We start from the raw sequence: 18,986 nt of genomic DNA, 5'->3' as shown, positions 1-18,986 counted from the left end.
TCTCCCCCCGCACGTGGCCTGAACAGCCCACCGAAGCGGGGGCAGGGTGTAATACTTGGGATCCACTAGCACTCCCCGATTATGGCTACCGAGAGACCCCCAAAGGCAGCGGGCCGCCCGGGCTCAAGGCCGACCTTGTCCAGTGGAATTGCTTGGGGGGGGGAATGGGTCTCTGAAACCTCACCAGGCATGCCCACCCCCTCCAAAGTCGGCACTCCAGCATCGCGTTCACCACCACATTTCAGCAGATAGGGGCCAGCAGCCAGGGCTAAAAGTCCGCCAAGCCTGGCAGGGCAGCGCCCAGCTCCGGTCATTCTCGCAGCCGGCTCGGCTCACACCGTGCCACCTCGGATTCACCCATGAGGCCCGCCGGCCACGCACCTCCACACAACGGGCTGGATGACACCCGGCGCTGTATAATGTCACCGCCGTTTGGTACTCGCGGCTCTCAGCCCCTCATTGCAGCATTCCCACAGTAGTTTAGGACATCGAGGCAGGATAAATCAAGGATTTCAATGACGGGCTCAGCGGAGCTTGCCTACAGTGCGGCCGCTATGTCGGCTGGCTAGGCCACACACCCCCCAGTGGAAATACTTTTACAGAGTCTTTCCCAAATACCATCAACCTCCAGTCCGTGCCTGAGGTGCATCATCAGAGCTGTGTGAATAATGACAGCTGTGAGCCCGTGCCGAAGGTGCATCATCAGAGCTGTGTGAATAATAACAGCTGTGAGCCCGTGCATGAGATGCATCATCAGAGCTTTGTGAATAATGACAGCTGTGAGCCCGTGCCAGCTGTGAGCAACAGCACTCTTGCACACACTCAAACTGCTCACCAATTCAAAGTATGCTAAAGAATGTATGCAACGCATTGTCATACACAATGCCAATAACTAAAACTTTAATGCTGCGAGACCTATTGCATTGCAAATGCTTGTTGAAATTATTTAAGGTATGGCAGAGCTCCCCTCTGTTTATGTACTCCCTAAGCCAATTGTGTCTGTCCTTGAGGTAGAACAGGCCTCATGATCACCTCCTGCATGTCTAAAATACAGAAGAAAGCTCTTGGTTTGAGGGTGGACATGGAGTTTTTTCTCTCATTTGACGTTGGAAGACGTCTTCTGCTATATCAGCGTTTAAATCCGTGCCTGAAACTCCTAAACTGAAGTATTAGAAACTGTTTAAAAACACATTTTTATCTCAGTATCTAGAACTCGAATCACCCTTGTTGAAGTATTCAACTTTCTTCATTCAAAGTGGCTTGCCAGTGTTGCGGCTTATACTAATGTATTCATTACAGAAGCCCTTATTTAACCGTGTGATCACAGTTTGCATCCTCATGGTTCACTGATCCTTTTGTCCTTCCAAGACTAATAAAAGCTGGGCTGGGTAAAAATAAACATCTTAGTCAGTGCCAAAGAATTGCTTTCGCGGTGAATGATTTTGGAAAATGCAGTAAGTTAAGGTATTGAATGTCTCCATTCTGATTTCCCTGACTGTACTGGTTACAGGTATTGGTCTGTTGACCAGACTAGTTGCCAACAATAAACATAGAGTGGGTATTGGCCCAGCCCTTTGTCGAAGATTGGATGGCTTATTGTCTATCTAGGCTGCCTCCTCTTGATTTGATGGCTTTCCTCTTTATTCTTGTGTTTGTCCCGCCTAGGAGCATAAAAATCTCACAATGTTTTGATTGGTTTATTTGCCCTCCCAAAGCGGATTTTTAAACATATTGTATTGCTACTTTCAAATAGGTTGACACATCTTTACAATAACCGCACAGCAGGATCCAGAACATGAGATGGATAATAACATCACTATGGCGGCACATGCAGTATAACTAAACCACATTAGAATTAGCCTCTCCCCCTACGAAAATCTACAGTATGCTAAAATCAGTTAATGCTCATTGCCATATTACTACTTATCCTAATTCAATTCTACCCCCCCCCCCCACTAGCCCCTCCCAACCCTCCCACCAGCAATGTCACAAACAATAAACATGTGAGTTGAGTTTGGATCTGTTGTCAGTAAAGGTGCACAAATGCATCGAAAATCATATGTCATGATCAAAGCTGCAGTGATGGTGGGACGCACTACTTAGACTATTCCGGGTCACCATAGCGTCCTGAGCATGGGAGTAAACTAACTAATCTATTGCTTCAGGTGTTGCAGTCAGGAGAGCGTCGTTGCCAGCATCCTCAGGATTCTTTAGGAGCACTACTATTGACTCCAACGGTCTTGCCGCATCCAGGGCCCTCTCACTGCCTGTTCTTCTTGCTAGCTGTTGCCGAACTAGTCCATCACACTCCGCCCACTTAATTAATTCCTTCTTTCATCTACCTATATTAGGGCCCCTCTGCGCTTTCCAATGCGTGGTCATTTCCCGATTAGCCAATAGGAGGCCCAAATCTAAAAATGTACTTGTGACCTTATTTTTAGCCATGTGGGGAAACCAATGTAAGGTAAATAACCCAATGGTAGGCTCAAGCTCCCTGTCAGTGATTTCGATCAGTAAAGCAACCACTTTAACCCAATATGTATCTAACTGCATACAACCCCAAAACATGTGGTAAAAATCTGCAACTTCCTTTTGCACCGTGGGCCTGCTGCCGTATGGATATTAAAGTATTTATTGCGCTTTGCTGGGGTGAGGTAGGCTCTGTATAATATGTAAAAGTACATTAATTGGATTCAGGCATTCGTGGAACTCTACCATGTGCATTCCACTAACTCAGCCCAGGTCGTTTGCGGAATCTCATTCCCCACATCTGCCTCCCCCTTGAGTCACAGCAAATTTAGGGGCACCAACATTTCCCACGTCATTTGTCTATGGAGACATGTGACCGCCTTAGAAGTTCCTGCCGCCGGCACTAAGTATTGACTCCCCATTGATATCTGTGGTTCAATCAGTCCCTCCTTCCAGTGTTTACGGATAGCTGCAGTGAGTGCATTGTGCAATCTAAAGTACCCCCTACTCAAGTCATTACAGTCCTGCAAGTCTTTGAAGAGAAGCAAATTACTGTTGTCAAACAATCCTCTATAGTGGTCAGGCCCTTTTCATTCCAATGTGCCAGCCCACTCCAGTTACCCTCATGCAGCAGTGCTTCACACATGGACAGAGGGATGTCAGGCGCGTACAGAATTGCAATACAAGCCCGTTTCAGACTCCTATTCCAACATTACCTCACTATGTTGAGGTCCCCATGAAGAATATTTGTTCGAAAAGGCAACCTCAGGACGATTTGGGACAATATTTGTAGTGATGGAACTCTATCTCGTACATCCCACTCCCCTCGAAATCGGGCCGCTACCGCCTGCGTGAGCCACTGTAACTGAGCCGCCAAATAATAGGTCTCAAAATCAGGAACTGCCAACCCGCCCTCTGACCTTGGCCTCATTAGAACACCCATTGCTACCCTCCTGCTACCAGTGCCCCTTAGGAATCCCGTGATCATGGTCTTAAGTTGTCTGAAATATCTTGCCGGTATCCAGCTCGGCAAGTCCAAAAGTAGTATAACAATCTTGTCAGGGTCACCATTTTGAGTAAGGCAACCATCTCAGCCACTGACAGAGGAAGTGTCCCGCAAAAGTCACAGTTGCCTTTCGTACCCCTTATTGCCCTACCTATATTACCTTCCAGCAGATCCCTGTGTGCATGGTATATTTGTGTCCCTAAGTATGGGAGACATCTATATTCTCAGTTCACACCGAAAGTCTAGTGCAGGCCATTTTTATCACCCTCAGTCGGGAATATGTAGAACTTTGTCCAGTTTACCCTGAGCCCTGCCACTCTGCCAAGGTCATGAAGTAGATCCTTCGCTCCATGGAGCACTTCTCCCGAATTCGCCAGGAACATGAGATGGTCGTCTGCATAAAGTGCAATGTGGTGTAACTGATTGTTGACCTGCAGGCCATGATAGTGGTGTCCTGTCCTGGCCTTAGCCGCTGGTGGCTCAATAGCCAATACAAAAAGGAGAGGGGACAGTGGGCAACCGTTTTTTAATAGGTTTGTTCAAACGTTACAAATGCATAGAAAGATTCCCATCCTCGATTATGTGCATCCGCAGCGGCTATCATTGAATGAGTTTGTTGAAATATTACAAATGCTTTCAAAGATGGCTGCTGTGGCGTACAAGCACCCACACTGGCTGTCTTTGAATGGGTTTGTGCAAATGTTATAAACACCTTCAAAGATGTCTGCCATGAATGCATGCATCCATTACAGCCATCTTTAAATGAGTTTATTCAATGTTACAAATGCATTCAAAGATGGACTCTATGGACGCCATCTTTAGAGGTATTTTGTAATTCAAAAATGGCCACCACAGATTCATGTGCATCAGCAAAAGCTATGTTTCACAAAAAAGCTTTGATAAAGCTAATGGGTTTCACTGCTGAGACTTTGTGGGTTTTGTTGTTAGACTGCCTACCTTAGTATGCCATCTAATTGCATATTATTTCCTATGCAGTGGGCGTTTGTTTGGCTTGCTTTGCTCCCTGTAGTCAAGATTGAAGAAATCAGCATTTACATTTTTAGGTGTACCGTTACCCAAGATTTTTTAATTTTTCTAAAGTTGTATGTATAGTGTACTTAGATATAGTGGCTTTCAGCCATCTCTCTTCATCCATTGGTCTGTTGGTGTGCCATTTACATGTTGCTTCCACCCACTACATCATTTAGCCTGGGACAGTGGGATAGCTCACTTAAGTCACTGGTTAACTTCACTTTGAGTGACTGCATTTTGCTGTCTCACATGGATCACATCAACACACAAGCTAGTTCCATTCAGTGCAAGTGTTTTCTTTTAAATGTTATCATTACTTTAGTGTTGTCCTTTTGTTTAGCACCTAATGATATTGCAGGATGCATTTATGCACTTTTGATTTTTATCAGCTCCCATCTCCTGCCAGTGCTGTCGTAAATTCATTTTGGGGTGTTTTGCTTTTCTGACTGCTGCTATTCCACAGCATTCAAGAATTGTGTCCATTTCAAACTGTTCCGAATTAAGTTATCCTCCTTTTTTCCCATTTTTCTTTTTATTGTTATTTCTTTCCTTCCTCCTTTCCTTTCTTTTCTTTTCTTTTCTACCTTTTTTCTTTTTTTTTCCTTCTCTTTCCAAAAGTCTTGCAGTCAATCAATCAATCAATCAATAAATCAATCAATCAGGGAGTTTTAAGCGTGCTGCTCACCTGCGAGGATCTCAAGGTGCTGGGGGAGGGAAGGGAGCATCTCCGGTCAGTTTAAGAGCCAGGTCTTGAGGGTCTTCCTGAAGATGTGCTGGGAGAAGGAGCATCTAATGTTGGTCAGCAGCTCGTTCCAGGCCTTGGCTGCGATGTAGGTGAAGGTTCTTCCCCCTGTTCTTGTTCTATGATTGTGCGGGGGTTCAACGAGTGTGAGGTCGGTGGATCGGAGGTTCCTCTTGGGTACGTGGCAGGAGATTCTGTCATTGAGATATTGAGGTCCGATGTCGTGGAGGCCTTTGTAGGTGTGGGTGAGTTTCTTGAAGGTTACTCCCGTCTCAATGGGGTGCCAGTGGAGGTCTCGTAGGTGTTGGGTGAAGTGTTCGTGTCGAGAGATGCCGAGGACGAGTCTTGCTGCGGTGTTCTGTATGGTCTGGAGTTTGCGTAGCAGAGATTTGTTGATTCCGGCGTAGAGGGCGTTTCTGTAGTCCATTCAGCTGGTTGTGGGTGATGGTCTTCCTTGATTCGGGGGGGTCCTTTTGAAGGTCTTGTGGAGGATGCTGAGGGTGTTGTAGCAGGTGGAGGCGACTGCGTTGACCTGTCGGTCATGGAGAGGGAGGAGTTGAATATGATGCAGAGGTTTTGGGCGTGGTCCGTGGGGGTGGGAGGGCTGCCGAGGGTGGTGGGCCAGCAGGTGTTATCCCATGCAGAGGGGGAGGGTCTGAGGACAAGGACCTCTGTCTTCTCCGAGTTGAGCTTCAGGCAGCTGCTGTTCATCCATTATGCGACAGCCTTCATTCCTTCCTGGAAATTGAGTCTGACGATGATGGGGTCCTTGGTGAGGGAGAGGATGAGCTGGGTGTCATCAGCTTAGGATACTATGCTGAGTCCGTGCTGTCTGACGAAGCTGGCGAGGGGGACCATGTAGATGTTGAAGAGCGTGGGCCAGAGTGACAATCCTTGAGGTACTCTGCAGTTGATTTCCATGGGTTCGTAGAGGAAGGGTGGCAGTCTGAATCTTTGGGTTCTGTCAGTGAGGAGGGAGTGGAGCCAGTCGAGGGCGGTTCTCTGTATGCCTTCGTCGTGGAGTCTGGTGGTGACTGTGCGGTGGGAGACAGTGTTGAACGCTACAGAGAGGTCAAGTAGGCTCAGGGCTGCGGTGTGTCCTCGGTCGAGTAGGGTGTGGATGTCATCTGTGGTGGCAAGTAGGGTGGTCTCCGTGCTGTGGTTGCTGCAGAATCTGGATTGGGTGGGGTTGAGGATGGAGTTTTCTTCGATATATTTTGTTATTTGAGCCGTGATAGTCTTCTCTGTGACTTTGGCAGCAAAGAAGAGGAGGGAGATGTGCCGGTAGTTCTTGAGGTCCATGGGATCCAAACTGATTGACTTGTTAAGAAGCTCTCTACAATGCCAGGGAGTACCATGGTATGGTGTGTTTTCTTGAGACCCAAAACATTTTTTCCTGTAACAAATTATTATTTTCTTTTTTGTTATTGCTGAGGGCTGGCCCGGCATATTTACAAGCAATAAAGGTTTGCAAAACTGTAACAAAACAAGAATTGCCAGAAGGCTGGCGGCCAACGTTGGCCATTTTTACTTTGCCAGTGCTTATTTAAATCTTTGGGTAAAATATCAACATTGCCACTGTAAAGTTGTCTTTGAATTGTAGTCCGTGTTTAAGTGCTTTTAAATTAAGATTTTTCACACAATAATGTTACAGTGTATTTTCTTTTTGTGTTCAAATCATCTTTATAAAATGTTCAAGAAATAAACAAATAAATAATGGTAAACACAATAGTGATGGTAAACATAATGGTGGGATGATAACCAGAAACGAAATAGAGAGTACTGACAAATCATAAGAAATACAAAGTAATAGAAAACAACAACAAGTTACTCAAGTGCCTTTCCACAGTGAATGCAGTGACATACAGGTGGACAGCCAAGCATAGTTATCATACGGCTAGTAATAAAAATACTATACAGTACAAATGTATCAAGCAAATACAAATGTCATAGATGTAATGGTCGAAAATACAATACAGCATAGGAGTAACACCACAAATGTAGCATTTTATAAGTATTACATTGTGGGGATTGAGTCTCTTTTCGCAATGGGTCATATGAAAAGGAGAAGGCGTCAAGGGACTTCCACAACTTCCTGTGTGATTTACGCCAAGGAGAGGCGTGGAGTGCAACGTTTTCTGCTCCTCTAAGGAAGGATAACCACTCTTGCCACATTCTAAATGAGTCTTTTTTGGAGTTTTTCCACTTATTCAGCACAACTTTATAGGCTAATGTGAGCATAAGATCTAACAAGTATTGATCATTCACATCTGTGATCTTAGGGTCCAAAGCACCTAGTAGGATATAGGAAACTTCCCTTGGGGGGGCTGTATTGAAAGTGTTTCCTATACGTTCGTACATCTTATCCCAATATGTTTGTAGGATAGGGCAATGGAAGAGCATGTGTGCAAGGTTATGGACATGTGGGGTTCTCACTAAGATTGAGTTTAAAGATCCTCTCAGGGGTCCAGTATGTCCTATTTGTTAACATTAGTTTGGTTTGCGATAATCTTGGAGAGATTTTATTTGAGAAGGGTGTGATATGTATCTTCTCCCAATCGAATGGGATATTGCTAGAGTTCGCTTCGGATTCCCATTTTTCTTCACATTTCATGTGAGACTTGCGAGGCCTAGGAGATAGGATTTTATATATTTTAGAGACGGTGTATCCTGACTTTAGTAGCTGTAGCATCTTTGAGAGTATTGACGGGTCGGAAGGTTTAATAGAGTGCGGAGAGATTTTATCTTGAGGAATTTATAAAAATCTATCGAGTTTAGTCCGTGCCAGGACTGTAGCACGGAAAAAGGTAACAGGAGGGTCCCCATAAAAGGTCTTTGATTAGATTTATGCCGCTTTAAGACCAGTGTTCCCAATGGAGCATCACGCCATCAACCTTCAGGTTCGGGTTGTGCCAGAGAGAGGACAAGTTGGATTTGTTAATTTTTAATGTGGATAAGTGTTCCAGCCATAGAAGGGCTCTTTTAGTATTGAGCAAGATATACTTTGATTGGGGTAAGGAGGATAAATCAATGGTGAGGAGAGCAGGCAAGGGCATATCGTTGATGATTGATCTTTCTATGTCCATCCAGACTTTGTGTAGTCAGCCTGAGGGAGTAGCCAATTAGATCCCTGTTTACACAGATACACAGTTTGATAGTTCCTAAAGTTCGGAAGGCCCAGACTGCCTTTTTCTTTGGGTTATTGAAGTTTTTTCATAGATATTCTGGGTCTCTTACCTTACCAAAGGAACGTGTTAAAAAGTTTATTAATCCTACTCAAGAAGTCATTTGAAAACGTCATTGGTAGCATGCTAGCTAGATAGTTGACAAGGAGTAATCATCACTTTTAAAGTCTCAACTCTTCCCCATAAGGATAAAAATGTAGGTGACCAGCCATCTAACAGTGAAGAGCTTTTTTTGAAGAGAGCAATTTCATTGGTCTGGAGGGTGGTGATCAGATCTCTTGTGAAATCCAAACCTAGGTATTTAAAGCATTGGTTGCCATAAGAGACCTGAGTCACTGATAATTTCTTTCCCTCCAAGGTTGTTGGGGAGTTTTACCTCCGTCTTGTCTTTATTCAACTTGTAACCAGATACTTCAGCAAAATTATCGATTTAGGACATAAGTCCTTTATCGAGTCTTTGATTTCTGCAGCAGTAATTGGGCTGTTAATTTCAGTTTTTTCTTGTTCGGAGATGGCAGGTAGAGTACATTTATTGAGGTATTCCTGTGTTTTTGTATTGTCTAGATCCTGGTTCTTACTATATAGAAATCCTTAAAAATGTCTGCAATTTTGTCATGGTCAGAGTGGGCCAAACCTTTTGAGTCTATTAGACTTTTAATTGTGTTCTTCTGCATTTTAAACTTTAGTATGATGCTAAGCTCTTCCCTGCCTTATTGGATTCACAGAGCTTAATGCTTTTTTGTTTTTTATCCATATTCCTGCTTTATCACTGACTATTTTATTCTACTTGTACTTCTAATGCACTATTTTATTCAAGATTAAGGTATCTCTGCATATTTCATGTTTCTTTTCTAGCATAGCAATCTCTTTTTCTAACTTTTCAAGATAGTTATTGGAGTCTCTATTCATGGCAGTTCTAATTTTAATGATCTCTCCTCTGATGGTACTCTTCAATACCTCCCATCTTGTGAGGTCCGACGTGTCTCCTATTTTATTAGCTATGAGGTAGTTCTGTATTGCGTCTTCAATGGTTTGTCTATGAGATTCTTTTTCTAAGACTTCATTATTGAGTCTCCAGACAGGTTGTTTTTTAAAAGGCTTTGGGTCAGATATAGACAGGCTAATACGTGAGTGGTCTGAGATCACCCTTGGTTCAATTGAAGTGTGTTCGATCCTGGCTATGACCTTGTCTGAAATAAATAGGTAATCAATGCGTGAATAGGAACTATGTGGGGATGAGTAGAAGGTATATTCCCTCCCTGTGGGATTTTGTAGCCTCCAGGTTTCCATCAGATTGAAGCGTGTGCAAAGATTTACAAAGGCTTTGTGAGAGTTGTTGGTATTAAAAGGACAAGGTGAATCCCTGTCTAATGTCGGGTCTATGGGTAGGTTAAAGTCACCCGCTAATATGTGTATTGCAGTATCTGGGATTGCTTAGGTCTTCCCAGAAGTTCAATTCATCCCTGTTGGGGGCATAAATATTAGTAATGTAAAATTCTGTATTATCCTTTGTCAATGTTGTTGTGACCCACCTCCCTTTAGTGTCAGATGTGCTTGTCACCATATCTATGTTCGATTTTTAAGCTACCAATGTCAGAACACCGTTTATCTTACATATTGCATTAGAGCCAGAAACATCACTATAAAACCCATTTCTAAGTGAATTTAAATGTTTGGAGTCGATCTTCATTTCCTGCAGTAGGAAAACGTCACCCTTCTGTTTATGAAGATAATGAAGGATCTTTCTCCTTTTGGTAAGGTGGTTTAGCTTACATTCAGTGAGAATATTTTGAGGTTATTATGGGCTAAAACACCTGCGACATCATAAGTGCATCATAAGTGCTTTATATATATTGTAAGTGATTCTCTAACTTTGGAGTAAATTTTGTGCGGTCTACTCACTATATGAGAGGAGGTTGTGACTCCATTTTGTATTTGTAATGAAGTTAGTGGACGTAAGTGCGTTGAATTGGTTAGCCATATGTATTTGTCGTGTCTCTGAAGCATACCATACGAAAAGAGTTACCACATGTATATACAGGGTTGTCACGCCAAAACACTTGACTTCAGAGAAGAATGTAGAGCATACCATACAATGGGTTGTTCCCTTTGTGCACAAGGTTATCACAGCGGGCATGGCGCTTGAGTGAGAATAACTGGTACTTGAGTAGAAAAACGTGTCGTCTACATGGTGCTTACCATTCATCGAGGTGCCCTGTATATATATAAAGATAATACTGTACAACAGTGCGCTTGAGTGAAAGAACATAGGTAAGAAGATACGTCATGTGCGTAGAGCATACCTTTCAATGTAATATCACCTGTAGTATCGCCTATATGTGTGCGGTTATCATAGCGGAAATTGCTGTGAAAATCATCACTTGTGGAGCGAGACAAGGCACTTGAGCATAGAAAACAATTATCAGCATGACCAAAACAGTAAATAAAAGAAAATAGAATAAGGAACACAAGATCCAAAACCCTTACCCTACCCTGTATATATATAAAGATAATACTGTACAACAGTGCGCTTGATTGAAAGAACATAGCACTAATGTAAGAAGATACATCATGTACTTAGAGCATACCTTTCATTGTAATATCACCTGCAGTATCGCCTGTATGTGTAAGAGTATCACCGCAAAAATTGCTGCGAAAATCACTGCGAAAATCATCACTTGTGGAGCGAGGCAAGGCACTTGAGCATAGATAACAATTATCAGCATGACAAAAACAGTAAATAAAAGAAAATAGAATAAGGAACACAAGATTCAAAACCTTAACCCACCCAACCCTGAAGGTAGATAACTGGTGATGACAGTGTATTTTCAAACAATTTCTGGAGATATAAAAACCTCTCCCACTGTAAACCTCCTCCTTATGTTGGGGTTACTGGGGGCACCATGCCCACAAAACGTATACTCCTGGATATGTACCCACCCTCTTTTTAATTAGCGTTGTCCTACATCGCTTGATCTATTTTGATATTGTACAGAAGGAGGATTATAGTAAAATATTGTGGTCAAAATTAGATAAAAAAAAAAAAGACAGAAATCAAGTTTGACCATACACCTTCATAAAGTAATAACCTGCCGGAAACTAGAGAAGAAATGGCACAGTGAACAAACTCCGGACAGCCACGCAGCACACAAGGAAGCCATCCCCAACCACCACCACCTCATCAGGGCGGCTAAGAGGACCTCCTTCAAAGACTGCCTCAACAACAACGCATACAATAGCAAGGAGCTCTTCAACATCGTGAAGGAACTCTCCAACCCCAGCTCCAACACCAACGACATCCCGCCATCGCATGGCTTGTGCGACTCCCTCGCCACCTTCTTCCACCGCAAGATAGCAGACATCCACGACAGCTTCAACACCCAGACAGCCCCAACAGACAGTAACACAATTGTCCCTCCGCACACCATCGACCACGACCCCCTGCTAGCCTGGGCCAGTGTGAGCATCGATGACACCATCAAGACCATGCGCACAATCCACTCCAGCTCTCCGTCAGACCCATTCCCGCGCCACGTCTTCAACAGAGCAAGCAGCTCCATCGCACCCCACCTGCGCTACGTCATCAATCTCTCCCTCGAGACCGTGACCTTTCCAGAGATCTGGAAACACGTCAAGATCAACGCCCTACTCAAAAAACCTAAGGCAGGCCCAAGAGACCTCAAGAACTTCCGGCCCATCTCTCTGTTCCCTTTCCCGGCCAAGGTCATCGAGAAAACCATCAACAGACAGCTAATCCAATACCTAGAAGAAAATAGAATCCTGGACCCTTCCCAGTCAGGGTTCCGCAGCAACCACAGCACTGAGACTGCCCTCATCGCCGCCACCGATGACAACAGGACCCTGCTGGACAACGGCGATACTGCAGCACTCATCCTCCTAGACCTCTCTGCCGCCTTTGACACCATCTGCCACCGCACACTACGCGCACGCCTCCACGCCGCAGGGATCCAAGACAAGGCTCTGGATTGAACCACCTCCTTCCTCTCCGACAGAACCCAGAGCGTCTGCCTCCCCCATTCCGTTCCAAAGCCTCTGAGATCATCTGCAGCGTACCCCAGGGATCCTCCCTTAGCCCGACACTGTTCAACATTTACATGGCCCCGCTCGCACACGTAGCCCAACAGCACGACCTCAACATAATCTCCTATGCCGACGACACTCAGCTGATCCTCTCCCTCACCAAGGACCCCATCACCGCCAAAGCCAACCTCCACGAAGGAATGAAGGCCGTCGCCGACTGGATGAAGACCAGCCGTCTGAAACTGAACTCGGACAAGATGGAGGTCCTCATCCTCAGCTCCAACTCTTCAGCGTGGGACGACTCCTGGTGGCCGACGGCACTGGGGGCAGCCCGACACCCACCGACCACGCATGCAACCTGGGAATCATCCTCGACTCAACACTCTCAATGACCAAGCAAGTTAACGCCGTCTCCTCCTCCTGCTTCAACACCCTACGCATGCTCTGCAAGATCTACAGATGGATCCTGACAGATGCAAGAAAGACAGTCACCCAGGCCCTCGTCAGCAGCAGACTCGACTACGGAAACGCCCTCTATGCTGGAGCCCCGACCAAGCTCTTCAAACGACTATAACGCATCCAAAACGCCTCGGCATGACTGATCCTCGACGTACCACACCACGGCCACATCACCCCCCACCTGAGAAATCTGCACTGGCTCCCCATCAACAAGAGGATATCCTTCAAGCTCCTCACCCACGCACATAAGCCACTCCACAAGACCGTACCAGCCTACCTCAACAGACAGCTCTCCTTCTACATCCACAACCGACTGCTACTCTCCGCAAACCTCTCACTCGCCACCGTCCCGCACATCCGAAAAACAACCACCGGTGGGAGATCCTTCTCCCACCTCGACGCCCAGACATGGAACACCCTCCCACTGAGCCTACAACTGACCCAAGACCTTCTGACCTTCAGGAGGATACTCAAGACCTGGCTGTTCCATCAGTAGCACCGCTCCTCTCCACCAGCACCATGAGACCCTCGGGGTATGTAGTGCGCTTTACGAATGATTGATTGGTAAAGGATACCATTGATTTAAAGTAATGGAAAATACGGGTACGTACTGTAGCATTATGTTCCCTGAGCACATAGTTCTTCTAGTGAACTCTAATGCATTGAAATATTTTGAGAGCATCAAAAGTGATGGATGGAATGATTGAACTATAATCTGCCAGTGGGCTACTTTGAGCTCCTACATTTTTTCTGACTCGTCCACGCAAGTTCAGACTTGGTCAATATGTGCATAAATAAGTGTTGGCGCCACCTCACCAAGGGAAGTACACACCTAAGTGCTAGGTCACATGTTTGCTCTTACTAAATAAATAGCATGGTGCATACGTATGTTTGGGTTGTAGAGTAATAGTTTCACTGTCTGCCTGTGTAGGTGGCAGCCCTGCGAAGAGAACGACTTGGGAAGGTGGCCACCGAGTCCCTGCTGTTGCTTACTGGCCTGACGGAATCCCAGCTAATGTCACGAGCTCTGCGTTATTGAGGTAAGTGCATCATCACAGTCATTCCTTTGCATGCTTGAGATGTTTTCATCTACGGTTAGAGTTACATATTAACCATAACATACCAGTAATGTCCTATTACTTACCAGTAATCTTCATTACTCCTTTTCCCGTTGTCATCGTCCCATTCCTAAACATAGTGGAGATCCCTATCTTCGCAACAGAAAAAAAGAACAGGAGCATGCTAGGATACCTAACCCACTCCCTCCCGTTGGGAGTACATAAGCGGTACCAACCCAGCATGCAGCCTGAAAATACCAAGCCAACAACCGGAAGGCCGGCTGCCAGGGAGGGAGGGGTGTTAGGAATGGGACGAGGACCAGGAGTTATGAAGATTACTGGTAAGTAATAGGACATTACCCCCAGGTCCCTCCTGTCCTCGTCCCATTCCTAAACATAGTGGAGAATACCAAAGCAAACTACCAGGCCTTCTGGACACCCACCAACACCAGGAGCATCAGACCGAGAAACAAAACGGCACCCAACCGAAGAAAAAGGGAGCCCACAAGAAAACGCAGGCAGGAGCACAACAAGCCATGGCCCCAACCAAGCCTAAAGAGCTGTGACCCCAAAACAAGCGGGGGATGACCCAGAAAGGACTGTTAACGGGCACAAGAACCCCCAAGGCAAGGCCGAAGAAGGCACAGCACCCAGAGCCAAGCCCCAAGGGAACACCCAGTGGGGCAGAAAGAACCCCCCCCGAACAACCAGGGGAAGGGAGCTCCAGAGAATAGGAAGCACCCCAATGGAGTAACCCAGCCAGGAAGGGCAAAAGACCAGGGAGAAAAACCATCAAGGGAGAAACCCACAGCCCCAGGCACCGCCAAGCAGCCGCCCCAACAGGGACAAAACAGGCTAACCCGGCCCAACGCCCGTGAGTGCGCGAGAGCAGGCCGCACAGGAGGACACCGCCCGGGCCCAGGAAGGAATCCAGCAGGGGCAAGACAGAGAGTGAACCCCCCCAAAGCAGGGAAGAAAGCGACCCATAGCCGGAGCAACCTACAAACAACCACACCAAAAGGCGAGGGGAAGGAAGATGAGACCGAAGAGGCACACCAAAGCAAGAGAACAACTAACGCGACCAACCACAGGACCAACCTCAACACACCAGGGGAAGCCACCAGCAGAGCCACCAAGACGGAAGAGGGAGGAACCAGACAAGAAAACAGGCACCGACCCAGAGCAACAACCAGGAGGAAAGGAGCCAAGGAATCCAGGCAAGCCCCCCCCCACCTCCACCAACAGCCGACAACCGAGGCAATAGGGAACCAAAGGCACAGAAACTCCACAGAAGGCCCAGGCCAAAGGCAGGGAAGACAACCAGCCAAGCCCAGCAGAGACACTGGATGGCCGCCGCTAAGGCCGCCACACCGGGAGAAGAAAACCCGGGGCACAGGAACCAGCCAGCAGCCAGGTCCGAGGCCAGGGAGAGCAAAAAGCGCCACCCAAAGCAGAATCCTCATCCGGCCAGGGCACAGCCAAGAGAGAAAAACCAAGGGCTGAACACGGAACACGGGAAACCAACCCCAGAAACGGGAAGGAGGAACCACCAGCAACCAAGAGCCGACCCACAGGCCAGGAGAACATCAAGGAACCACCTAAGGCGAACCCCAAGAAGGGCAAAACAGGAAGGACCAACAAGGAGGCCAAGAGCCCAACAACGCAGGCCGCCCAGAAAGACTCAAGAAGCCAACCGGACAACCGACAGGCCAGCCACGCAGGAGGACCCCAACATGGTGCCGGCTGAACCCGAAAGGAGAGGCAAAGGGCCAACCAACCCAACCCCAAAAACCCCCAGTCAAGAAGGGGCCCAGGGAACGGCACCAAAGCCCGCCACTGCCACGCCATCAAGATAGGAGAAGCAGCAGGAAGACAGATAGGGAGACCGGCAAGCCACACCCATCAACCAACACAAAGGGCCCAGCTCACCAGCCAGGCGTATAGGAGCGGAAATTAAAGGACACAGGCCCAAGCCAATACCCAGACGAACAGGGCCAGAACCAATGGTCACCAAGAGGCCACAAAAGAGGCCCAAAAGCACCCTGCAAAGGGAGGCCAAAAACAGGGACCGCAAGGGAACACAACCCAACAGAGGCAGAGAATGAGGCCCCATAGAACCCCAGAACACCCCAGGCAACCCCAAACCAAGGAGAGGAGCCAGGAGAGACCAAAAGGTGCACAACCCCCTGGGGGCGCGGGAAGAGACCCAAAAGGGAAAGAACAAACCCAGTAGAGTCAGCAAGAGCAACGGCCAGAGACACCACAGGCCGAAAACAGTCCGCACAGTAGGGGGAAAAGCACAACCCCAAGGACAGGCCCACAAGGGGAACGCCACAGCATTAAAGCCCAGGCAAGGCCGAAAAAAGGGGGGCGGGGAAGCAGCAATGCGTCCCACACACCTGGGGTGACACCAGACAACAACCGGCAACCCCACCAACAAACCCACCAGCCAAGACCAAGAGAAGGCACGCGGAGGAGGATACCGGGAACGGCACCCACAAAGCAGGAAAGAAGGGCACAGACCAGCCCAAACCCTGAGACAGGCAGGGGCACAGATGCAGCGCACCCAAGAAACCAAGGAGCCAACTAGGCAGAAGCCAAGGAAGACCCACAACACCCAGCCACCACAGGCGGCAAAGGGAGCGGCAGCGAAAGGTAAAGGACCCTAAAGCGCACCAAGCCACAAAAAGAGCCACAAGAGGGGAAAAGGAAACCACAACAGGAAACCAAACCCCACCAGCCAACCAAGTGCAACACAACGCAGCACCAGGCAAGTGGCAAGCTGCATCCATAGCCATGAAGCCCACCAGGGGCCCCATCAGGACAGCCCAGGACCATCAGCCAACCAAGGCCCACCAGGACAGAGGGAGGGCAGAACAGCTCCCCTCCCTAGGAAAAAACAACGGAACCCAAGAAACAGGGAGTCCGGAAGCAGAAAGGACCCCGACACAGGACGCAAGAAGCGACCCAGCCAAACCCAAGCAGGAGCCAAGCCCAAGAGCAGATGAGCCGCACCCATAGATGGGGCAGAACGGGGGGCTGCACGCCCACCTCCAAGACCCACAACCAGCACGAACCCCACTCACAGGGAACCCGCTGGGGGAAGGAGCCCACCAGCCCGGGCCGGAGGGCCCGCTGGAGGAGATGAGCGGAGCAAACGCAAGGGGACCGGCGGGCCCAGCCATCACACCCAGGCACCACCAGGCGCCAGCAGGGAGAAAAAGGCCACAGGCCCGGAAAACCCACACAGCGAAGCCCAGAGCACCGGCCATGCACCGGGGACAGGAAGAAACAGGGCACCCCCGAGCACGGGCCAAGCCAACACCCCCGGAAGGACGCAAGGAGCGCCCAGCACCAGGAGCCCCAGGCAGGCACCCAGACAGGTACGCACCAGGCCCAAGCCCACAAGAACAGGCAGGAACCAACAGGGTGGACAGGAGGTGGAAGAAGCCGGGAAACAGGCAACCAAGGTGGACACCCCACCAATCACTGACCCGGCCCGTCCAGGCGGAACAGAAGCATGCAGAGCAGGAAGCCCAGAGGCCAGAGGAACGAACCAGGCTGAACCCCGACAAAAAAGGAAAAGCCCACGAGAGCAGACGCGGGCACGGGGGAATGAGCGGAAGCCCACAGGACCCGCCAGCCCCGGCACACGCAAAGCAGTGGAAAACAGGGAGCCAAGGCTGCAAGCCAGCACAGCAGAAGAGCACAGCACAGGGAAGAAGAAACCTGCAACGCGCTACGCACCAGGGTGACGGTCCAAAACCACCAGACATAGACCGTCCCCCAACCCCCTCGCCAAGACGCCAACCAGAAACAAGCGCTGAGCAAGCAGAAAGACATGGAGGCCTGGGAATCCAAAACCTGCAGAGGAAGCTCTTCGCAGCACTGGGAAGCAAGGAAGAGACACAGCGCAAAAAGCCGCAAAAAGCCACACAAAGCCCCAACTCAGCACGCAAGGACAGGGAGCGCAACAAGCCAGCATGAAAAAAAGGCCCGAACAGGAATCAACCAGCAAATGGAGAGACCAGGGGACACCAGGCCCCAGAGCACCAGCAACAACCCAACAAACCCATAAGGAAATTGAGAGTCCCAGCAGCAAACAAGGCGAGAAAAACCACCGAAGTGGCCGAGCAGGTCTCCCAGCCAAGACCACTGAAGCAGCCCCACTGCGCACAGCCAGACCCATCCAGGCCAAGCACAAAACACAAAGCCAGAGGAACATGTAAGTGCGAGGCAAATGGGAAGAAAAGCGGAACCGCTATGTGGTACACACCACAGGGGCAGGATGGACTCACCACAAGCACCCTGCCCCCAAGAGCCAGCCCAGGCGCCCTCCAGGACACCAGCGCTGAGCGGGAAAGAGGACTGCAGCCACCAGTCCAACACCGATCCTCAGCAAGGCCCGCCCCTGCACTGACACCACGAACAGCAGGGGCGACAGAGAGGAAAGAAGGCCAGCAGCACCCCCAACAAGCCAGGTAGGGGGATCAGGAGCACTGCCCAGCTTAGCCCCTCGGCCCCCAAAACAGCCTCATCTGCGCGTCTTCCAGTCCGGCCAAGCCTTAGGAAGAGGCGCGCTGTAACCCGGAAGAAATCCTGAGGAGCGGCGCCCCAGCCGCAAAGGGTCGGGCGTCCATCAACGCGACTCCCAGCAAGCCCGGCAGGCCAGGAGAAGCGGAACAGTATGCCGAGGACAGCCCAGCAGCCCGACAAGACATCCATGGAAGAAACACACAGGTAAGCAGCAAACACGTCCCATTCTGTCAGAAGACAGAAAAAAAAGAACAGGCTGGGTTCGTACCGCTTATGTACTCCCAGCGGGAGGGAGTGGGTTAGGCACCCCAGCATGCTACTGTTCTTTTTTTCTGTCACGGAGATAGTGATCTCCACTATGTTTAGGAATGGGACGAGGACAGGAGGGACCTGGGGGTAGGGTGACCAACTGGCATTGGTGCAAATTCAGGACGGTGAGTGTAAAAATTCAGGACAAA

At 48.6% G+C, this 18,986-nt stretch overlaps 1 protein-coding gene across 1 annotated transcript in view; it reads left to right on the top strand.

Moving 5' to 3' along the window:
* ARSG (arylsulfatase G) overlaps nucleotides 1-18,986 on the top strand; it is a 902,795-nt gene that overhangs the window by 611,409 nt on the left and 272,400 nt on the right. The window contains exon 8 of the mRNA XM_078654296.1: nucleotides 13,866-13,974. Coding sequence (XP_078510422.1) covers nucleotides 13,866-13,974 — 109 coding nt within the window. The remainder of the gene's footprint in view (nucleotides 1-13,865; nucleotides 13,975-18,986) is intronic.

The sequence above is a fragment of the Lissotriton helveticus genome, chromosome 7 (genome assembly GCF_964261635.1).
Source record: "Lissotriton helveticus chromosome 7, aLisHel1.1, whole genome shotgun sequence".
In the NCBI taxonomy this organism is placed as follows: Eukaryota; Metazoa; Chordata; class Amphibia; order Caudata; family Salamandridae; genus Lissotriton; species Lissotriton helveticus.
This window is presented reverse-complemented; position numbering and strand designations above follow the sequence as displayed.